Genomic DNA, 23,404 nt, shown 5'->3' on the forward strand with positions numbered 1-23,404 from the left:
AGTAACAGCTGATTTGGATAAAGGAAATTGCTACATGACGATTTCGCTGGATTTTGCAAAGGTATTTGGCAGAATACCACATGAAACACTGTTACACAAATTAAAACAAATAGGAATGGATATGACACTAGTTAAGTGTTAAGAGGGTGGCTGTTGGACAGATATCAAAGAGCAGAATATGAGGGGGCAGAATTGAGGCGAAAACATGTAACTAGTGGTCTGCCGCAAGGTTCAGTGAGGGGACCATTGATGTTTAATTTGCACATAAATGATATAAGAAATAATCTGAAAGGAAATATTCAGTTGTTTTCTGATGATGCAAAATTAGGTAGTGTGTGTGTGTGTGTGTGTGTTATGTTTCATCGAGTCATTTTCGACTCCTAGCGACTCCATGAACATGCACTCTCCATTCAGATTTATACCTGACCATGTCTTTCAGAACCTCCAAGCACACTCCAGTTGCTTCTTTAACTCCATCCACCCATCTAATTCTTAGTCTTCCTTTCCTCCTGCTTCCATCAACTTTAGCAAGCATCATCTCCTTCTCCAGACTGTCATTTGCTTGCATATGTCCAAAGTATGACAATTTTTGATCGATGGCTTCATTCTGCCTATCACGGATTTATTGGTTTGCAATCTGGCTTTATTCTATCTCTGATTTATTGGTTTGCTTTGCAGTCCATGGTATTCTTAGTAAGCGTCTCCAAACCCATAATTCAAATGCATTTATCTTCCTTCTTTCACTCTTTCTCAGGGTCCAACTTTCACATCCATACAGTACCAAAGGGAATACCATTGCTTTCACGATTCTGATTTTTGTTGCAAGGCTAATATCTTTATCTTTAAAGATCTTGCTTAAATTTGTCATTGCTTTCTTTCCAAGTAATAATTTTCTTCTAACTTCTTCAGTACAGTAACCAAACAAATTAAAAAATTAGGTAGAGTAAGTAGTTAATCAAGATGATGTAGAGAGCTTGCAGGTCGATTTAAATAGGGTGTCAGAATGAGCAAAAGATAATAGGTCTCAGTTTAATGTTGAGAAATAGATTACAAGCTGTTTATCACATTGATGGTACTGTACTACAGAAAATATGAGGATTGTCTGAAAAATTCTTGGCCTAACAATGAAAAATCAAATTTATAATTTCAAAATTATTTTTATTTTTCAACATAATCTCCCTTAAGACTAATACATTTATTACAGTGATGCTCCAGCACCATTATCCCATCCCTGTAGTGGTTCTCAGTAGGATCTGCAAAATACACCTCTACAGCTGTAATCACCTCTTGATTCAAAGAACAATGCTGACCAGTGAGGAAGAGTTTTAGTTTTGGGAAGAGATAGAAGTCAGAGGGAGCCAAATCTGGGGACTAGGGTGGATGTTCCAACAATTCATAGTGCAGATCCCTTAATTTTCCCATTGCCAAAACAACTTTGTAGGCAGGTGCATTGTCCTGATGAAACATGATTTTTTTTTCTTCTGCAAACTGGGTCTTTTCTTGTGCAAAGCTTTTTCATTTGCAATTCTTCATGCAAAATATATCCTACACATTCTTTTGAAATGCCTACAATTCTCAGCAATTTCACACACTTTGACTCGCCGGTCATCCAATACCATATCATGCACTTAATCAATGATTTCTGGTGTTGTTACACTTTTTACAAGTCCTTCACATGGATCATCTTCAAGGCTGGTAGGGCCACGTTTAAACTTGGCAGCCCATTTCTTAATTGTCAAAAACGAGGGAGAAGAGTGCCCATAAACTTTTATGAACTTCAAAAATTTCTTTTGGCGTTAAACCTTCTTTTACAAAGAATTTTATAACCGCACAATACTCAATTTTATCCATTTCAAGGGATACAGACAACACTTTTGCTTCGTACAGCTGTATCAAACAAACTACTTGATAAAATGACTTGATTTCACACGAATGCTTATGACAGATGTACCGACTTAGAAAAAAAATCTTGCCGATAGTGTTGCTATCTATGGTTGAAGCTGAGAACTTTTCAGACTACCCTCATAGATGAAGTTAGAGTTTTTGGGATGGTGGTGTTAGACAGAGAGCGAAAGTTTAGAGAACATACTACTAAGGTAGTACATAAGATTACTTGACTAGTGAAGAACACATTAACAAGTAGAGATAAGGAAGTTGAAATTCCTCTTTATAAGGCCTTGATATGCCCACATCTGTCATACTGTGCTCAAATCTGGTCTCCAGGGTTTCTTGTGGATGTGGAAGCTGTGGAGAGGATTCAGAGGCGAGTGACCAAGATGATGAGTGGCCTGTGGAATGTGCCCTATGAGACTCTCTATCAATCAACTTCTGCATTCCAGAAGTTGGTTGATAGCAAAAAAAGAGGGGTATGATAGAAATATTTAAGTTGCTTAAAGGATTTTATAGGATACATGCAGGGGAAATGTTTCATAATTTGGTTAGAGGGACCAGAACAAGGGGTCATCCCTGGAAGATGAAGAAAGGTGTGGTCAGTAGGGGTGTGAGGATTAGATTTTTTGCTTGTAGAGTGGTAAATGAGTGGAATGGGTTGGCAGAGTGAGTTGTGAGTGGTTTTTATGTTAATAGGTTCAAGGAGAGGTATGATAGATTGTGATGGTAGATTGGGTCTTCGGGGATGACTCTTCGGACTCCATGGAGGTGCCCATATTGTAATAATAATATATTTTCAAGCCAACAAGCCACCTCCAATAATAATAATAATAATGACAATAATAGTAATTATTATTATTATTACGAAGTCAAAGACTCATCTAGGAGGTCCTTTTATCATACCGACTTAGAAAAAAAATCTTGCCGATAGTGTTGCTATCTATGGTTGAGGCTGAGAACTTTTCAGACTACCCTCATAGATGAAGTTAGAGTTTTTGGGATGGTGGTGTTAGACAGACAGCGAAAGTTTAGAGAACATACTACTAAGGTAGTACATAAGATTACTTGACTAGTGAAGAACACATTAACAAGTAGAGATAAGGAAGTTGAAATTCCTCTTTATAAGGCCTTGATATGCCCACAGCTCATCATACTGTGCCTTAAACATACTCAAATTTTCTGCATACACCACACTCTCAGGCAAGGCATTCTAATCATTCACAACTCTGCATGCAAAAATCCTCCTTCTCATGTCCCTGATCACACCCTCCTTATACAGCTTTCAGGGATGACCACTGATTCTCCCCTGATCTCACACTGTTTTCTGTAGAACCTCTCCAACAGTGATCCTATAACAACCCCTTACTAACTTGTAGGTCTTCTCTACCATTCTCACCTCTTCCTCCTATCTACTAGACTCTGTAAATTGCATCTTCTCAACCTTTCCTCAAATTCGACATTCCAGAGGTCAGAAACTACCTCAGTCAGTAAACTTTGAACCCTTTCCAATATCTCTTCATCCTTTTGAAAATAAGAGGACCAAATCTGGGCACAGTAGTCCATGTGTGGCCTAATCAAAGTCTTATACAATGGAACAAGAATCTCCCTATTTCCACAAGTCAGTGTCCTTTGCATCATTCCCAGAAATCTTTGTGTTGTCCTCACAATTTTGGCAATGTATCCCCCTAAATCTCAGATCCTCCTATCCATACCCCAAGATCTCTTATTTCCTCCACCTGCAACAACATATCCCACCAAGCATAAATTCTATATCCCATCTTTGTTTCCCAAATTTTAAAAGCTCACATTTTGCAACATTGAACTCCCATTATCATGCCCATTCACTCAATTTATTCAAGTCTTCTTGTAAGGCGAAAGCATTTTCTCTACTTTACTCTTCATAGTTCATCCCAACTTTGCATCCGCAATCAACTGAACATCTCCATCCAAATCCTCACCAATATCATTAACATACAAGTTAAACAGTAATGGTCCTAAAACAGATCCCTGAGGTACACCACTGGTGACTTTCTCTTCAAAGATATTGTTCCCCCATACACAACTTGCTAATACCTATCAGAAAGCCAGTCTCCGATCCAATGCACTCATCTAATATCCAATCCCATCTGCTCTACTTTGACTATTAACTTATCATGCATTAATCTATCAAAAGCCTTTGCGAAATCTTAGTATATTACTGTGTATCCCTCTCCTCTGTCCAAGGAAGCCATCACTTTATTGTAATAAAATAATAAGCAGATTACTAAAACATGACCTCCCTTTAGGAAATCCATGCTGTCTATCAAATACAATACCATTATCGTCAACCGAATTCTGGATCCTAGTTCTCACCAGCTTCTTCAACAACTTAACCACAACACCTGACACACAGATAGGCCTATAATTTGATGCTCGAGTTCTATCACCTCCCTTACGAAGTGGCATAATCTTGCCATCCTTCCACTCCTTTGGAACTTGACCCAGTGTAAGACTCATATTAAAAAAAATATGTCAAGGCAGATGTCAACTCCCTGGCACATTCCTTCAAAATACATGGTGATATTTTGAGAAATCCCACAGCCTTATTAACATCAAGTTTGCTCAACTCAACCCAACCATGTCTCACTTATTCCAACAATTTTTGGGTGAACTGACTCAATTAATGCAACCATTTCATTTGCCTTGTTTCTTACACTTCTAGCATTTGTATACAAACACAGCAGCTCATTCCTAGATCTAGCTAGTTCCACTGATACCACTTGTTTGATGCGATTTCTCCATGCTCAACTCAAGCCATTTCCCTTTCTCCTTATTCATCTCAGAACCCTCTTCAAATCACTGTTTTCTCTTGATCCCAGGTCATCCCCTTCCTTTCCTGTCTACACACACACATGCATTCACATCCTCTTGGAGCATTCACCTTTCTCATGCTGTCTTTCCCTGAGCCTCCCCATTTCCCTGACTGTCTTGCACACCCGCTCTCTCTCATTCTCTATATTCATGCTGCTCACTTCTTCATTCATAACCACTTCTTCAATCTCTCCTGTCTTCCACATCGCTTCCTGCTTGATTAGATTCATTCTGTACTCACTTCTCTAGCTTCTAGCAGCAGTTTCTCCAAGCGACTCACACCAAAACCACTCAAATGCAGTCTATCACGCTTATAAAGTTCACTGCATCCTTCAAATTCATTCCACACATAAACAAACTGCACTCCTTTCTCCTCACACATTTCTGCTAACATATCATTCATAATCCTTGCTCTCCACCTCATCTCATCACTGTTGCATCTAGGCAACATGCTTACTATCTTTCCTATCACACATTCTCTTTTATCTGTCTAAGTAACCTCCCCAATCTGACGTGTTCGTTCTTTGTTTGCAGTCAAGTCATTTGTACCTATTACAACTACCAACTCTTGTGCTCGCTTACTTCTCATATCCAATGCCTCAATCATTCTACTCATTCCACCTCCAGTGAGACAGGGGTCTTATACCATATGATGAAATTTATTTCTCTCTTAAAGACAATCACAGTTAGTCAAAGAATGACCCAAAACTCAGGCTTTCAGCTGTCAAGCAGCATTGATCCTAAACACATTCTTGATTGATGTTTGAGCCTGAAGGCTTTAGTTATGGAATGATAAGGAAGAACTTATTAACAGAGCCTGACCCATTAGTAGCAATGAACAGGCAAACATGCAGTAAATGGGACGCTCCAAATATCTTGTTCAATAGGTTAGTATAGTATACAGTTGATGATACTTACTGTCAAAATGACCATATTTGGTGGTTAATTTGATGAGCATACTGGCACTTCTTGGGAAAATTAATAATGGCCCCACATGTTTCCTTAAAATTTTTGTACTACCAGAACATTGTTATAGTATAACAGTTTCAGTTAACTGCAGTTGAATACCGAAGAGGAGACTATATTTTGATAGAAATGGTTGAAAGCCAAACTGCAGCAGTAATTTTTGTAGTCACCCCATTCCCCTCCAAATCCCTTTATTATGTTATATTATTACGTACACCTCCAGGGAGCCCAAAGACTTATCGAGGGTGGACAGCTACTCTACACCTCTCCTTCTCCACCAACCACAACTGCCTTCATTTACAACACTATCCACTGCAGATCATCACCACCACTAGTACTTTCACAGCCAATCACAAGCATCCATGCCCACAGCGGGATTCGAACCCGCAGCCTTTCAGCTGGAGAATGGATACACTAGTTACTCAGCCAACCAGGCCGCATTATGTGGGATGGCTAATGCCAAACATTACTGTATGCATTATTGGTGAAGGTCATTTTGATAATTTTTGGAGTACTTTTTTAAGGATCTGCCCATTGGAGCAAATGGATAATCTTTTTTTTTTTTAAAGGATGATGCGAGTTATATCAATTTATGCTGTTGTGGTATAAACACATAAAACAAACAGAAAAAGAGAGACCATCTGATGGAAGATGTATAACTAAAATTTAAAAAAGAGGAGACCCTCACTTGTAGGTGAAACATGAAATTTATTCATTTATATCATATCTTCAAGTGGCTGAGGAAAGCATTCTTTGGATTCTGTCAGACTGGATGATGAATACATCAACCTATCTATGCTATGCTATGGTTCTAGTTTAAGGGGAAGAGTCTAGAGCTGTTTCATCAAAAGATGCTGTGTAAAAATTTGCTGTTGCAGAGAATATAGCATATCAAATATAGTATACAAATAGCAACTATCACAGACTGGTCAGTATCTTGGGAGCAGGAGTTAAGATATAGAAAAGTTGGTCAAGACCAGAATTAAGGCAGGTAATGTGCAATATACAGCCTTTTCCATTCAAATTAATCCTGCCTTTTGGTGGCATGGCTGTTTCCACAAGAGATGTCCTGGCATGTTTGGTGAGCATTCCTACTACAAAAGAATACTTCCCTAGTTGGAGGAAATGCCAATCACACCCGCTAGGCAGGAGATGATCTTCATCAATAGGTGAAACACCACCACTCTGTTTAGGGAAGGCCTGAAGTGGTGAATTCTATTTTGGGCCTCCAGAGCAAGGGCTCTAGTATTCCCCCCCCCCTTCTTTCCAATACAGTGAGCGATGCACTTCAGGGTATGTCAAACATACTTAGAGACCCAAAATCTCCATTTCAGGATCCATCAGTAAAAGCTGTGATGTTACAGGCCAGCCACCAGCTAATACATGGAGCCAAAATCTGTCAGTAATGAGCCTGAAGCTTCCCCGTCAGTTTGTGCATAATCCCACTGCTACCTGCTCTTCCAGGTCATGCTGGTGATGGCAGAATCCAAGTAGCAGTATGTATGCAGGTGCTGTTGAGACCATCTTATGGCAAAGAGAATGATCGCTCTCTGTATGGCTGTTCAAAGTCTGTCTCCTTTCTGTGCATGTCTCAACTGTATCCTTTCACCTAACTCTGAATTAAAAATGAAACACCATAAACACTGCTAGTGTCACCACAACTGAAATAAATCTCTCTCGAAAATCTATTTCAACAAAAGTATGAAACCAAGCACAGTATAAAAAACATGCCAGAAACTGTCCCAAAAACTTTCACGTCCACTTTACCAGCATCCATGGAATAAACCAACATAAATGATGCACATCATTACAAACATCCAAGACCAGACCTGCTCTTGACAGAAAACCACACTGCAGCTATATCAACCAGTCCATTTTCAACATTCAAATTACTTCATGGGATTACTTTTTGCCTGGTACCTGTGCCTTTGTGAAATGCAACACTGCCTACCAGAGAACACCTAATTTAGAATACCATGCTTTTGACCTCCTCCTGATAGATTACACTGCTCCATTGAGTAACATTTATTTGCTATATTTACCACTCACCAACTTCTATAAACCAATCTGACCTCTTCACTTTCCTACCCATGAAACTTGGACTTTCTGCAATCCACATCATCAAATGGTAAAATCTCCTAGGTTAGTGGTAGCGAACCTTTTTATGTGCGCATGCCAAAAGTTTACAAATTGAGTTGCTGGCAGGTGCCAAAAATTTACAAATCAAGTTGCTAACATGCAGGGCAGTTTTTAGTAAGGGAAAAATTAATAGAAAATTAATGAATTTATTTATTTATAATATTTTATAAATAATTATAATTTTATAAATAATATTTTATTTTATTTATATATAAATGTATAACATTATTCAGTGTAAAATTGATTATTGTATTATTAAACTGATTTTAATGATGCTGGTTTGAAAAAAAAAAATAAATAAATAAAAATAAAACGGTAGTGAGAAAAATACTTATGCATTGTAATTCACCATACAAGTTAGCTGAGCAGGGGAAGCAGCAGAAGGATGTCAACTTGTCAATGAAATGCTTGCCATATTTGCTCGAATATAACATGCCCTTGCGTATAACTCACACCCCTGATTTTACTTTACAAAAAAAGACATCAAAAAGTTTTGCATATTACCTTGCACACGAAAAATGTTTAAACATGTTCACATCGAGGCGATAGTAACTCGCTCCCCGCAGTAACAACATGCCCTCCCCAACAGCCATTATACTGCAGGTGCAAGAAAAACAAGTGTAGTTTTATTGTATCCCTGAATAAGGTACAGAAGCATTTGCAGTCTGTGTAATATATTTCTCAACAAATAGTGCGATTCATTAGACAGAGCAGTTTTTATTCCAGCTGTCTCTAATTGCACTATTATTGTCCCTTTCCACAGAAACTATGCTGTATAGACTCAAGCAAAACAATATATTGCACTTAAACACAGTATCTAACTAAAATCTATTGTCCAATTTTTCAATTACATGAAATAAGTGTCTGTTTTATGTATTTGAAATTCTCTATGTCATTATGACAGATCACAAAGGCTAACTTCGAATAAAATTCTACCACGAATTGAAACATGCCATATAATTATGGCGACCTTACGTCCATTATTTAACCACCTTACTGGCATTGTGGATCAAATACGCAACCTAATAAGCTTCGTATCCATCATATATTTCAATGTAATATCAATGGCATTACAATTTTAATATGCACTTTGCATCCATGGAAACATGGACGTATATATACGTACTGGCCGGTAGTGCGGTTAAGAGAACAGTCCTTTATTTCACTGCTCTGTGCTTTAGATTTTTTTTTTTTTTTCTAAAATGGCCATTTTGTCCTTTATTTTGTGAATTGAAATAGTAAATTGAATATTGATGCCAACGTATTTAAAGATGCAATTCATAAATTTTACCAAACCTGCATTGATTATTTAAATAACTGGGTCAGCTGTTTCGTAAAAATGGAAGTATTTGAATGGGACCTACTATCTCTTTCTCAGAAAGCTGTTTCGTGGAAATGGAAGTATTTGAATGGGTCTTATTACGAGAAATCCCTCTGCGGGCAAAGATTGAGGAAAGTGTTTTGTTTACTTCCAGTCACTGGAAGTAAACAAAACACTTATAAGTGTTTTGACATTTATAAGTTCATTTATAAGTTCCAGTCACTGGAACTTATAAATGACAGCAAACTATTTGATGAAGTTTCGTGTATTAAAAGTTATGTCACCAGTGAAAAGATCGAAGAATGGCGACAAAATGACAAGTCCTGCCGACGTAGATGGGTTGAAATTTTTAATTTCGCAGATAAACATGTATCTTTTAAAAACATTTTAAAAATCGCTGAATGGGACATGGTTGATGGCTCCTTCTCTTCAAGCTTATCACCACCAATGCAGGAGCATCTCATGGCTCTGTTCTACTGCTCATCCTTCTCTTATATATGGATGACCTATTCTCAATTACCACTTATCCACATCCTGATAGTATGATGATAGTACACTCCATTTATCCTATGCATTCTATAAAGTATACAGTACTCAGATATCCCAAGCTTCAAGATCATCTGTAACCAGCTACTAACTATACAAATCACAGATCAGTTCATCCTTAGAATATTATTCATGTTTTGGGTAGTGCACTGAAAATCCTCTGAAAAATGTTTGTTGCTGTCCAGAAGAGAGTACAATTAGTCTTCTACTTATGATGTATGCAACTTACAATCACTTGTACTTAACTATCCATTAACCTGTACACCAAACGACACCTCACTCTTGCAACACATGGACCAGGATATTATTGCTGTCCACAAGGCATGTTATTTCAGAAATACTTTTGCTTAGGCTATGGTTTTTAATGAGGCTGAGAAAACCCTCAGAGACTTCTGGAAAAATGTAACATCTTGCATGATCATGTGCTCACAGGATTGAATAAAGACAAAATCTTACAAGAGAAGGGTACCAAGACAGTGCTGCTAGCTAAAGAGATAATGTTGACAAAGATGTAGAGCATCTGTTGGAAGCTGTGGATGAAGATCTCTCAAACAAAGACCTTATAGAGCTAAAAGCAAGAAAATTGCAGCAGAACAAGAAGAGGAAGCCGAGTTTCCAAAAAAAAAAAAAAAGAAGGCTTACAGTGAAAAAGTATCAGGGGAATTTGCCTTTGTTAATAAAGCAATTCAGTTATTTGGAAAAATAGATCCTACATAAAGATTTAAAATCATAGAATGACCAAGATACAATTTCTTGCTATAGAGAAATTTATTTAGAAAAGAAAAGGAAATCTGTGCAGACTAAGTGGGATGTAACATATACATTTTTAAAGAAGCTCACTCCTACTGTCACTTCATCCCCTGAAGATGAGCCTATATATTCCACAAGTTGCATATCTGGTGAATCATCCTTAGAATGCTTTGTTGCAATTCCTGAATTTGAAGAATTTGTTGTTGATTACTTAGCCTCCCCCTGCCTCTTCTGATGAACTATCCTATTAATAAAGCAGCAGCTTTGAAGAATCATTCTTGATCCATGTATTTCTGGCTGATTATTTTACTAGTAACTGCACAAAACAATGAACATTCGTATTGAATCGCATTATATTATACTATATTCATCATATATATTTATTTATTTATTTACAGTATAGTACTGTATATTTATTAAAGTACTGTTACAGAAATTTTATGTTATAATCTGTGCATTACACTGCTGATGATGATATTCAAACTGTATCTTCCCCACTGCTGGATGAAGGCATCTCCCGGTATGGAAGTTTGAGTCTATTTCTTCCACGGTGACTGGGAGAGTGTATACATATTTTTATGAATTAATGTGTAAATGTGTTATAAAGAATCTATATGAGAAATCTGAAAGTGGAGTACGAGTGGAGGACACCTTAACCAACTGGTTCCACACAGAGAGTGGAGTAAGACAGGGATGCAATCTGTTACTGGACCTGCTCAATCATATGCTGGAAGAAGAAACCAGTAAGACCTTAAACAAAGAAGACTCCACAATCAAAATATATGGGAAAAATCTAACAAATTTAAAATTTGCAGACAACATTGCATTACTTGCAAGCAGTGAAGATCTACAATGAATTTCTGATAAAATAAAGGAAGAACGTACAGGGTGCTCATAAAATAACTTTCCCTCTTTGGAGGCATCTATAGCTAAAACCAATAAACGGAACGAGACCAAATTTTATATTGAGACTTTTGAAGGCAAGGGGAGATGATTTCTGAAAAAAAAAAAGATTTAGTACCAAAAGTCACCGATAGGGGGAATTTTGGCACTCTTTACAGATGTCTCCAAAGAGGAAAGTTATTTTATGGCCACCCTGTATATTTGGATCAAACCTAAATATAGACAAAACAAAAATTATGCAAATAGGAAAAAAAAACATCAATCAGAAAATTGAAATCGATAGTAAGAATCTAGAGCAGGTAGAAAACTTTACCTACCTCGCAGGAGTAATTAAGTACAATTGAAATTACAAAAGATATAAACAGACAAATCAGTCACGCATCCCAAACTTTTGGACGACTAAATAAAATATGGAAGCAAGAAACATCAAACAAGTAACAAAAGTAAGAATCTATGAGCCAATGGTCCTCCCAATACTCCTCTATGGAAGTGAATGCTGGAATCTCAAAAAAGCTGAAGAGAAAAAATTAACTGCTGAAATGAGTTGGCTGAGAAGATTACTTGGAGTATGAGAAAAATGTTAACAGACTTCTTTTTCTCAAGTGTCACTTGCATATCACCCCCCCCCCCACACACACACACACAACACTGATGCTAAAGGTTCTTCTAGGTCTCATGTATGGAATGTTATGTCTTAGTAATTTATTCCCTTTCTATAATAAAGTGACAACTGAGTAAGAAAAAGGAAGTGGCTACTCACAACAAGGGATTTTGAGCCAAGTCTTTTTTAAAAGATAAAACATAAAAATGGGAAAATTACATTGTCGATTTCCACTGGGATGAATATGTTGCCGTTAACATGGATAAGAAGAAAAGATAAAATAGAGGAAGGTCTAAGAGAAGAACAGTTTAGTTTTAGAAAAGAGCAGTCAACTATTGATCTGATTTTTGCCTTAAGAGAAATGATGGAAGGACACTGGGAATTTGGAAAAAGTCTGTTTATGATATTTCTTGATCTGGAAAAAGCTATTGATTGGGTTTAACAGGAAAAAGTCTGGGAAAGTTTGGAAAATACAGGAATAGAAAAATAAGAAATAGTCATGATAAGGGATGTGCATGTTAAGTCTAAGAGCTGTGTGAAAACAAAATTTGTTAATTTGGAATGGTTGATGCTTAAAAACGGACTGCAACAAGGAGATGTGCTATCTCCATTGCTGTGCGTTTTGGTGATGAATATCGTCCTATATATATATATATATATATATATGTTATTTTTTTATTTTTAGAGGTACCTGTGGCATAGTATAATTATTAAAAGAACATGTAAGACCACAGTAATAACTATTTAATTAATAAGGTACAGATATTTCATACTAAAACTAATAGTACATCTTCAGTGTCACACAAACAGTTATAGGAATGGAATACAAGTAACGAACATTCATTGGATCACCTATTAAAATGCAATTGTTGCTGCGTGCTAGGAAATGATAGAAATATTAATTAATTAATATTTAAGATAATTCGTTTTACATTGATTCCTAAAATAAGTCTCCCAGATCTTCGAGAGAGAGAGACAATCATTTCGATTTAAATTCGGTCAGTGTAAAATACCTTCACAACTTTCTTTAAAAAGGCGTTCATATTTGAACCTGCATCTATGGAGGAGAATAGCTTTATTCCACTGGATATCATGGGTAGTGTTAATACTGTGTTGTGCTAGACCAGACTTCTGAGGTTTGTTGTATTCAATGTAATATTGATGTTCTTTAATTCTTTTTTCCACAGAACGGCCACTTTGTCCAAAATAAGAAACATCACATTCACATGGTATTTGGTAAATGCCAGCCAAAGATAGAGATGACAGTTTATCCTTTGTAGAAGGCAATAAAGAGGAAATTTTGTTGATAGGAACATACATGGGAATCAATTGGTACTTTTTCAAAATTCTACCTATAGGTTCTGAGATTCCTGGAATGTAAGGGATTGGAACTCTGCGGACTGTTGAAGAAACCTTAGGTATTGGAACATAAGATTCAATTATCAGTTGGATTTGATTGAGGTTGAAATTATTCAATTCCATTAACTTTTTAATGGTGGAAAGTTCTTATAAGATTACTGGAGAAGAGCAAACTTTATTTGCTATATTAATTAGAGATTTAAGAATGCCAAATTTTTTAGATGCATGGTGAGCACTTTTTTTATAAATGTATCTGCCAGTAAATGTGGGCTTTCGAAAGACGCTCGTAGATAAGGTACCAGAAGAAGTTCGAGTAAGGAGGATGTCCAAAAAAGGTAAAGTACCAGAATTTTCTTTTTCCAGTGAAATGAATACGTGGGTGAAGGCTATTTATCTGTTGTAGAAAAGTGGAAAGCTCATCTTCAGTGTGTGACCAAATAGCAAAAACATCATCGACATAACGATACCAAAGAGATGGTTGAGGATGAATGGATGAAAACATAGCATCTTCGAATTGTTTCAAAAAGTAGTTTGCCAAAGGTGGAGACAGTCCTATATATATGGTTAATGACCAGAAAGGAGAAACAGCTGTATGTGAAAAATTGCTATTTCCAGATGATGTGGAGATTTGGGCACATTCAAAAGAAGAGCTATAGAAAAAAACAAATGGAAGTGTGACACAAAAGTATGGATTATTAGGAAGAGTGAGAGCATGGTTTTAAATTGTAGTGGAAATATAAACATATTTCCAACATGGAGACTAACAAAAAAAAAAAAAAAGACATGAATAGAATACAAGCAATGGAAATGAAAGTTTTGAAGACAATATTGGCAAAAAACAGAGAAAGACAAAATAAGAAACAGTACATTAGGAATAACTTAGGACTAAAGTGTTGAAGAAATGCTTATGAACTCTGCTTGAAGTGGTCTGGACAATTAATGAGAATAAATTTAGAAAAAATACCAGAAAGAATTTATGAAATGAAATTTGAGAGAAAGAGACCAAGAGGAAGACCATAGAAAAGATGGAGAAACAAGATAAGAGAAAATCTAGAAAAGAGAAATCTAACTGGCACAGTGTTCATGAAGGAAAAATTTGAGAGGATAGAAAGAAATGAAGAGATCTGATCTGTGACCTGACAGTTTCTGTTGGAACAGTTGTTACTAAAGAAGAAACACATGGACAACAGCAGGATAATAGAAATAACATCTGCTTCTCTTAACATGCTTCTTTCACATAATTTTCTTTCTATTTATAGCATTAATATATTCTTGAATGAACACCATCTAGTGCATGGTACCAGCTTCAGCTATCACTTGAGTGTGAAGATGTGAATTTATCATAAAAGAAGTCAACCAGTGGTGTGTTACATGGCTGTTCCATTTATACACTGATGATATTATAGCAGGTTTTTTTTTTCCTTCCCTGCTTGGATCAAACAAAGAAAATTATACTTGAAATATATTCTGTTTTTTATTGACCCAAACACAATCATGAAAAGTAACATCATGATAAGCTACTTGTAACAGAGGGAGATAATTTTATATTACATTTCTCAAGTATCCCATAAGGCACACCAAAGTTTCTTTTGGATGTGTATGTCGCCATAGTGACTCCATAATATGTGGCAATATACGCATCCAAAACGAGACGTGCTGTGCACGTCTCATTTTGGATGCGTATATTGAAAAATGCACAGTACCTTATCAGGACATAAAGGATAGGTTGAACAGAGCTACAATAAATATTTTCTCCTTCATCTGAATATACATGCCTGAATAAAACAACGATGCCCTTAATTAAATTTATGAAAGTTTTTTTTTCCATTATTATTAGAGCTTAGCAATTACCTCTGCAATATCTTTTATTGGATCTATTACTCCATGAGGATAAGGTGGTGCAGAGCCAACCAGCTAAAAAAATAAAATAAAGATATTTTTGATTACGAAATGATACATATTAAAATTTTATAAATTGAATAAAAAACAGAAAATGAAGTGACAGCATATAGTCATATAGAATAAAATTCTTTCTGATGATACATGATTATTATCATTATCAGAGACCTCCATCTATACACGGTAGTCATCTATACACAGTACTAACATACTATAGGTTAATTAACCAACCTCTCATATATGGACTTGAATAAAAAAAATAGTCAAGGAGTCATTGAGGTAGGCCAGACATCACCCACATAGGCTTTTATACTTTCTCTTAAACTTATTCACACTGGATGCACTCATCATAGACAAATTGCTCCACTCACTGTTCTGTGAGAGAAAAATCTACCTCTCACCCCTTTCTTACCTGAACACAAATTTCCACGGATAATCCACTAGCATTTTCAGAATCCATGCACAGCAGTCCAAGTGTAGTCTTATCAAATGTTAATGTTTGTTTCAACATCACAATTTTCCTCTATGTTGTATTTGCAATACACCATAACTAGATACCTAGCCTCATCAGTTTCATGTGCCGTTGGAAAACTCATCATGCCAAAGTGCATAACTTTATACCTACTAGCACTGAACAGAACCCAGCCATGCTTAGTGAAAACTTGACATGCCAGTCCCAAGCCTGGATAAATGGAGAGGGTTGAGCACAGGGCTAGCAACCCAGTCTCAGAAAAAAAATCTTTGCTATGCTAACTGAAACATTCCGAAATGTGATACTGGATATGAAGAAAATAGAACACGAACTGCCATGAACATGAGGCACCTCTGTGAAAGTCCTTCTGGGGAAGCAGAAGTGTGGAAGAAAGTGACAGACACCTTACCAAAAGACAAGCTTAGACTGGGATGTTAGAACCATGTTCAAAACTGGGAAGACATACCAAGTCTCGAGAGTTCTAGAAGAATACAGACTAGAAATAATAGGATTAAGTGAAACGAGATGGATAGGAACTGGAAAAATCAAATTAAACTCTGGTCACTACTTAATCTACTCTGGGAACCAAAATACGAATGACCATACAAAGGGAGTTGCACTAATGATGACAAAGAAAGCTCATGGTGCACTAATGGAGTGGAATGCAATATCCAAAAGAATACTAAACACTAGATTTAAAGCCGGCAAGCAGCACATCACAATAACTGCTATATATGCACCAACAAATGATGCAATCCAGGAAGAAAAGGTTAATTTTTATAACATGCTACAGAAAAGTAGAGAAACAACAAATAAAAAAGATATGCAACTTATAATTGGAGACTTAATGCTAAGGTTGAAAATGATAATACTAATAAAGAAACTGTTATGGGAATGCAGAAGGAGAAATAAATGAAAATGGAGAGTTACTTATAGACTTTTGTATGTTCAATCAGCTTGTAATAGAAGGGTGTCTCTTCCAACATAAAAAAAATACACAAGTGGACATGGAAAGCACCAGATAGAAAGACAAAAAAACAATTCCTTATATCAAGGAATTGGAGGAAATCACTCCTGTATGTCAGAGTTAAAAGAGGAGCCGAGGCATATTCAGATCACTTTCTCCTAACAGCTACCATGGAAGTAAAAATATTTAAAAATAAACAAACAGTGCACAATAGGAAGAGGTTTAGAATTGAAAAACTCAAAAACAAAGAGATTAGAAATAAATTTTATAACAACTCTAGGATAAATGGGATAAACTCAAAAAAAGAGGAGATAACATAGAGGGAAAATGGACTAAGATCAAAGACATACTAATAAGCACATCAGAAAAGATATTGGGATTTTGAACTAATACAGACAAGGAATGGATATCAGAAAACACCAAATTAAAAATAGAGAGAGAGAGAGATAGAATAAAAGAGAAACTGTTACAGATTGGTGAAAATGTTGAACAAGAACAAGCAGAAGATATAGAGCAATTAAGAAATAAAAAGAAGTACAAAAAATGATAAAAGAAAATACATAGAGAATCTAGCACAAGAGGCAGAGGATGCTGCATATATAAATGATACTAGAAAGTTATATGATATTACAAGGAAATTAAGTGGGAAAAAGATACAAATGGATAGTTCCTATATACAATAAAGAAGGAAAACTATTATTATATGAAAAAGAACAATAAATAGATGGGTGAAATTCTTCTTGGAGAAATTTCAAGAGATGACTGATGGTGACCAGATCCTAGATTAAATGAACAAAATGCATCATTAGATATAAATTTGAACGAAATAACAAAAATAGAAATTACAAAAGCAATAACTCAGATCAAAACAGGTAAAGCACTGGGAGTAGACAACATACCAGGCGATATTCTAAAAGCAAATCCAAAACTTATAGCAGAGATATTATATCCCTTACTAAATGAGATATGGCAAAGAGAAGAGTGGCCTAAGGAATGGAATACTAGATTACTGGTTAAATTACCCAAAAAAGGGAACCTATCTGAATGAAAAAATTGGAGAGGTATAATATTGCCGAATCTTATAAGTAAACCACTAACAAGGATAATACTAGAAAGAATCAAATCAAAATAGAAATAGAAAAACAACTAAAACCAGAACAGGCAGGATTTAGAGCCCAGTAGATCATGCACCAACCACATTGTTACTTTACGAATTATCATAGAACAATCTTCGGAATGGCAGGCAAGCTTATATTTAAATTTTATCGATTTTGAACAAGCTTTCGACAGTATAAACAGATCTTCCCTATGGAAATTACTTAGAAATTACGGATTCCCAGAAAAAATAATAAGAATAATTAAAAAATGTATGAAGATTTTGAAATTAAAGTAATACATGGAAATACCCTCTCAGAACCATTTAAAACAAAGACAATGTTGTGTACTCTCCCCTACTATGTTTTTAATTGTCATAGACTGGGTGATGAGAAACGTATCTCATGGAAATACAGGATTACAATGGTTACTTCAAAACCAATTCCACGACCTAGATTTTGCTGATGATATCTGCTTACTTTAACAGAAGCACCAACATATAGAACAAAAAACAACAACACTTGTAGAAACAGCCAAAAAAGTTGGTCTTAGGATAAATAAAAATAAAACAATGTTGATGAAAATAAATGCAAAGCAAAATAAACAAATAACAATAGAAGAAATACTGCTTAAAGAAGTAGAACAATTTATATACCTTGGTTCAGTAGTATCAATAAAAGGAGGAACTACTGAAGATATAAATAGAAGGAAACAGCTGGCTTATTCAACTTTCAACCAACTTAGAAATATTTGGAAAAACGAGAATTTGTCTATAAAAACTAAAATGAGAATATTTAACTCAAATGTAAAGGCAATACTAATGTATGGATCAGAAACTTGGATGCTAAACAAAAAGATAGTTAACAATGTCCAGGTCTTCCTAAACAAGTGTTTAAGAATGATACTGGGAATATATTGGCCAAAACAAATATCAAACGAAGAACTATGGCAGAGAACAAACCAGAAACCCATGTTACAACAGATATGTGAAAGGAAATGGAGATGGTTGGGGCATGTGTTGAGGAAAGAAGATAAAATAATAGTAAAACAGGTCCTAGATTGGAACCCACAGGGTAAAAGGAGACGAGAAAGGCCAAGAGAAACATGGAAAAGAACAATACTGAAAGAAATAACAAATATTAATAAAAACTAGAACCAAATAAAAGCAGAAGCAAAAAACAGAGTCCGGTGGAAAATGGTGGTGGAAGACCTATGCTCCCAGGTGGAGTGAAGAAGAGTCAAGAAAGTAAGCACTGAATAGACAGCCATTTCATTTTCCCACTGTTCCATCTTACTCAAATCATTCTGTAAGTGCTTGGTATCAGTAGTATCCCTGATTGCCCTATCTTTCCAACATCAGCAAACAACTGAATATCTCCTGTCAGATCTTTCCCAATATCATTAATGTATAGATTGAACGACAATGGTCCAAGGACTGATCCACTGGTCTTGAATCTTGAAGAATCATCTCCCATATATACCACTTACTGATATCTATCCCTTACCCACCCATTTACTGATGTCAATACATTATATTCCAATCCCATATTCTCCAATTTATGCAACAACCTCATTCATGCAGTATCCTACCAGATGCCTTTGCAAAGGCCAAATAGTATCATCGTGTATCCAAGTAAGCATTAACATTGCCCAAATGTGACCTCTCTTTAGTACACCAATGCTCTTTCTTACAAAGTATAGCTTGTCTGTCAACTCAATTTCTACATGTGAATTCTTATCAACCTCTCTAAAATCTTCACAACCACTCCAGAGATACTGATAGGTACACACATCAGTCTTTGCACAACCCTTGTACAATGGGATTATCATATATTCTTTACCTTTCCATTTGTATTATGTTTCCTGAGTTGACATTCGATTTATACAAACACATCAAAGGCCTAGCCAGTTCAGCTGAACTACTTTAGCATACATGCTGATATCACATCTGTCCTTATTGCCAAATCCTTGTCTAGGCTATGAAACAGCCCTACAACAATCTCTTTCTCAGGCACCTCTGTCTCTTCATTCATTGCTGGGGCAGTACTGTGTGCCATTTTCACACAACTCACTTCACATAGTGAAGTGAGCACTCTTTAATTGAACAATCACAACTGCTTCTGACACAAGGATTCTATCTGCATTCAGTAAAGTTAATCTTTCACATTCATTCTTTCTTTTACTTGTGGCACAATGATCTGATAATTTGTTTTGAGTTGTCTTTGGCCTGCACAGTCGATTTCTTTTCATAGTCTGACCTAGCTTCCTGTAACTTTTCTAACCTGCACTTTACATATTTCATAATTCCTCTCATCCTTATTCTCCTGATATTCCTCCCATATGAGCCTTTTTCTTATCCTCTTGCTTAATAGAGCTGCACATCATTTCACTTCCTGCCCTATTTTTTTTATTTGAACTCTATGGACCAATAAAGTGCTGATATTCTTCCCATTCAATAATTGACACAAAGCCATCTCTCTCTGATATTATGGGACCAAACATAGTATTTTCTCGAGTTTGTCATAGTTTCCACTGTATAGTCCAGTGTATCCTAATTGGAACATTCACTTTTGTAATGTCCCAGGTAGACACTGTCTACCAGTATGGCATGATCATTGTCACCATTGGCAAAAGCAGTCACATCCTCAAATGAGGTTCCATTTAATGCTGTAATCAAAATGTACCACTCTTTGACCTGAAGTTCCTTATTTCACATACTGTTTAAGCAGTTTGTCTTGTAATAAAAAAAAAAAATATGAAAATAGAGCAAAACTCACATAAAAAACTTTACTAATGTAAAATTTTCACCTAAGTTTCATAGGCATTGTCAATAGAGGATCACAGAAGCAATTAAGCAATAATTCTAAAAACACCACTTAAGTAGCTAATGTAAGATAACTAAATAATGTCAATAATTTCCTAACTTATTAAAATATATATACATCATTACTAATGTGTTTTCAGATTTGTTCCAGTAGCTGACTTTTCGCTGTTTGCCCTGATTCGCTGGCAAAAACAATGGGGGGCCTTGTTTGACTGGGCAACGTCCCAGCCGGCATGAAATTTTGTCATATTGTACCATCATTTTGTTTAAGCCAATAAGAATACAATTTGGTCGGCTAAATCCCAAATTGCCAGCCCATCCTCATTCGTTCAGTATCCAAGTAGATACTCAACAGGGTGCACCACGAGAAGGCGAGGACTGGACATTAGGTCAGAAGCCCCTGGTAGGTTCTCCACATTCCTTTAAAGGCTATGTGGAGGTCTCCTCTCAGTTATACAGCTTTGACCCTTAAGCACCCCTTAGTAATGATGTAAATTTTTCATGTAGTACTATCATATCCTGTACACCCCTTGAGGGTACATGGCAGGAATTTGATGATGATGAAAAAAAAAAAAAAAAAATACACACACACACACACACACACACACACACACTGTCTACCAATAATTGTCCAGATACCCTTCTTTTAAGCTTACACGGTGATCCGAATGCATTTTTGAAAATTATGGAGACAACTACCATGTTTGAATAAAAACTTTAGTTTAATATAACTAAAATCTACATTCGACGTTTCGTCCAGTGTATACTGGTTAATGATGTGTACTAATGCTTGAGTAAAGGATAAGAACAAGAATATAATTTCTTGTTGATTATTATCACTATTACTTATATATCAGATCTACATGCAGTCAAAAGATTCATCAAGTGAAATTTTACTAGCACACATATAGCTCATAAAACATGCTTTAAACACGTTCAACATTCACTGTCTCTGCACTCACCACATTCTCAGACAATATGTTCCATTCACCACTCTCAATGCAAAATAAATAAAAAAACCTCTACTCCTTCCCTACTCATGACTTTCTTATGCAGCTTACAGGGATGGCCTCTTGTCCTCTCCCCATAAATACATGATGACACAATCACATGTTTATCACCTTCCTTATAAAGCAAAACAATCCTGCACCTCTTTTTACTTATTTAGAACTTGGCCCATGGTTAAACAAATACATCAAAGCTGCTGTTAATGCCATAGACAATCCCTCAAAGCAACCTTATTAACATCAAGTTTACTCAATCCCTCATATACCAACTGCTTACTCACCATTCATACAGCTCCCTTCGTCCCTTCTCCTTCACTAAAGCTCAGCATGATATTAACATTCAAGAGGATGACATACCTTTATGAATTGCTCATTTAATATTTCAACTATATCTTCTGCAGTGGTTATTATTCAAACATTTTCATCAACCAATATCATCTTTCATAATTCTTCTTCTACTAGTCATATATTGAAAGACCTTCCTGGGTTTTTTCTTATCCTTAGAAAAGAATTCATAATAGTCTTTCATGGTATAAACCACACCTCATGAAGAAAAACAACAATTAATTTATTGAACTTGCTAATATTTTGCTAGTTTTCTAATTGGCATCATTACAGCACAAGTTACATCTGTGATGACAAACAGCACTCAACTGGAATGTTATGGAAACAATTCAATTCATGTTTAACTGAACTAATGTCTTAACAAGGTACCCTCTAGGGACCAGATAACAAAGTCAATTTGGAGAAGTCTGTATTAAACATGGTCTTAGAATGATTTCCTCCCAGATCTTTGGCAAATTAATAAAAGCCACACTTGTTGAGGTTGGGAAAGAGCTTCGTCAATAATACCAGTTCTAAAAAAAAAAGTCTCTCAAACTCTTCTCTCAACTGTGCTAAATACAGAAATCGAATGATTTTTGTATAGCAATTTTCTTCCATTTAGTCATGGAATATCCAGAGCATGGTCTGCCAGTCCTGACTTGCAATACAGATGACTGTACTTCTCATATGAAGATTTAACATATGAGAATTATCAGATTTATCTGTCTGTCAAAAGTAGACCAAGTTGCTGGTACAGGGAACTTTATAAATTCCAGGATCTGCAAGAGGATGAAGTTGATTCTTAGAAGAATGGATAAAAGTTACTAGCTGAAGGTGTGGTTTGATGATGATATGGAAATTATATCTGTAGAGAACTTTAGCTATAGTTTTTGTTGTAGAAGGGTAGTGGGTAGACTCTAAAAAGAAATGTAAAGGCACCCAAGTTCTGTTTCCAGGTGTATGAGTCATTCAAAAAAATAAGAAACCTCTTTTGTTAGCAGACTTACAATATTTCATAATCAGGAACCTGCCTTAATCTCTTGAGCTATTAGCAATTGTCTTGCTTTATCCAAAATTGATCATCACACTAACTGACAAAAGTTCTAACAGTCTTTCAGCATCATCAAATTCCTGACATGTACCTTCAAGGGGGGGGAGTGTACAGGACATGATAGTACTACATGAAAAACTTACATCATTACTAACTTCCTATCTACAATTTTCCTCCAAATCAATATGTTACCTGTCAAGGCTCCAACATTAACAGGTTCTTATATTTCTGTCTTCTAAGGCACTATTTACTGTATCGATCTACCTATACCCTGGGTCTTTTTCCTGCCAACTTGGCAAAGAACACTTGTTTTGCTAAACACAGTCTTTCCTGTTTCAAGAAAAGTTTCAGCACTATTAAAGTTCAAGTGAAAAATTATATAACATGAGTCAGATTTACTAATTGCTGTGTGAATTCTCTATTCTGTAGAGTAGTATTAT

The 23,404-nt window shown here is 35.9% G+C and overlaps 1 protein-coding gene across 2 annotated transcripts in view; it reads right to left on the reverse strand.

The window, feature by feature from the left end:
• Sply (Sphingosine-1-phosphate lyase) overlaps positions 1-23,404 on the reverse strand; it is a 467,659-nt gene that overhangs the window by 142,867 nt on the left and 301,388 nt on the right. For both annotated transcript variants that reach the window (XM_090395209.1, XM_090395208.1), the window contains exon 9: positions 15,177-15,239. In XM_090395209.1, coding sequence (XP_090251335.1) covers positions 15,177-15,239 — 63 coding nt within the window. The remainder of the gene's footprint in view (positions 1-15,176; positions 15,240-23,404) is intronic.

Source organism: Typopeltis vanoorti, chromosome 7 (assembly GCF_054136105.1).
Source record: "Typopeltis vanoorti isolate ZY-2024b chromosome 7, IOZ_Tvanoo_1.0, whole genome shotgun sequence".
Taxonomy (NCBI): Eukaryota; Metazoa; Arthropoda; class Arachnida; order Uropygi; family Thelyphonidae; genus Typopeltis; species Typopeltis vanoorti.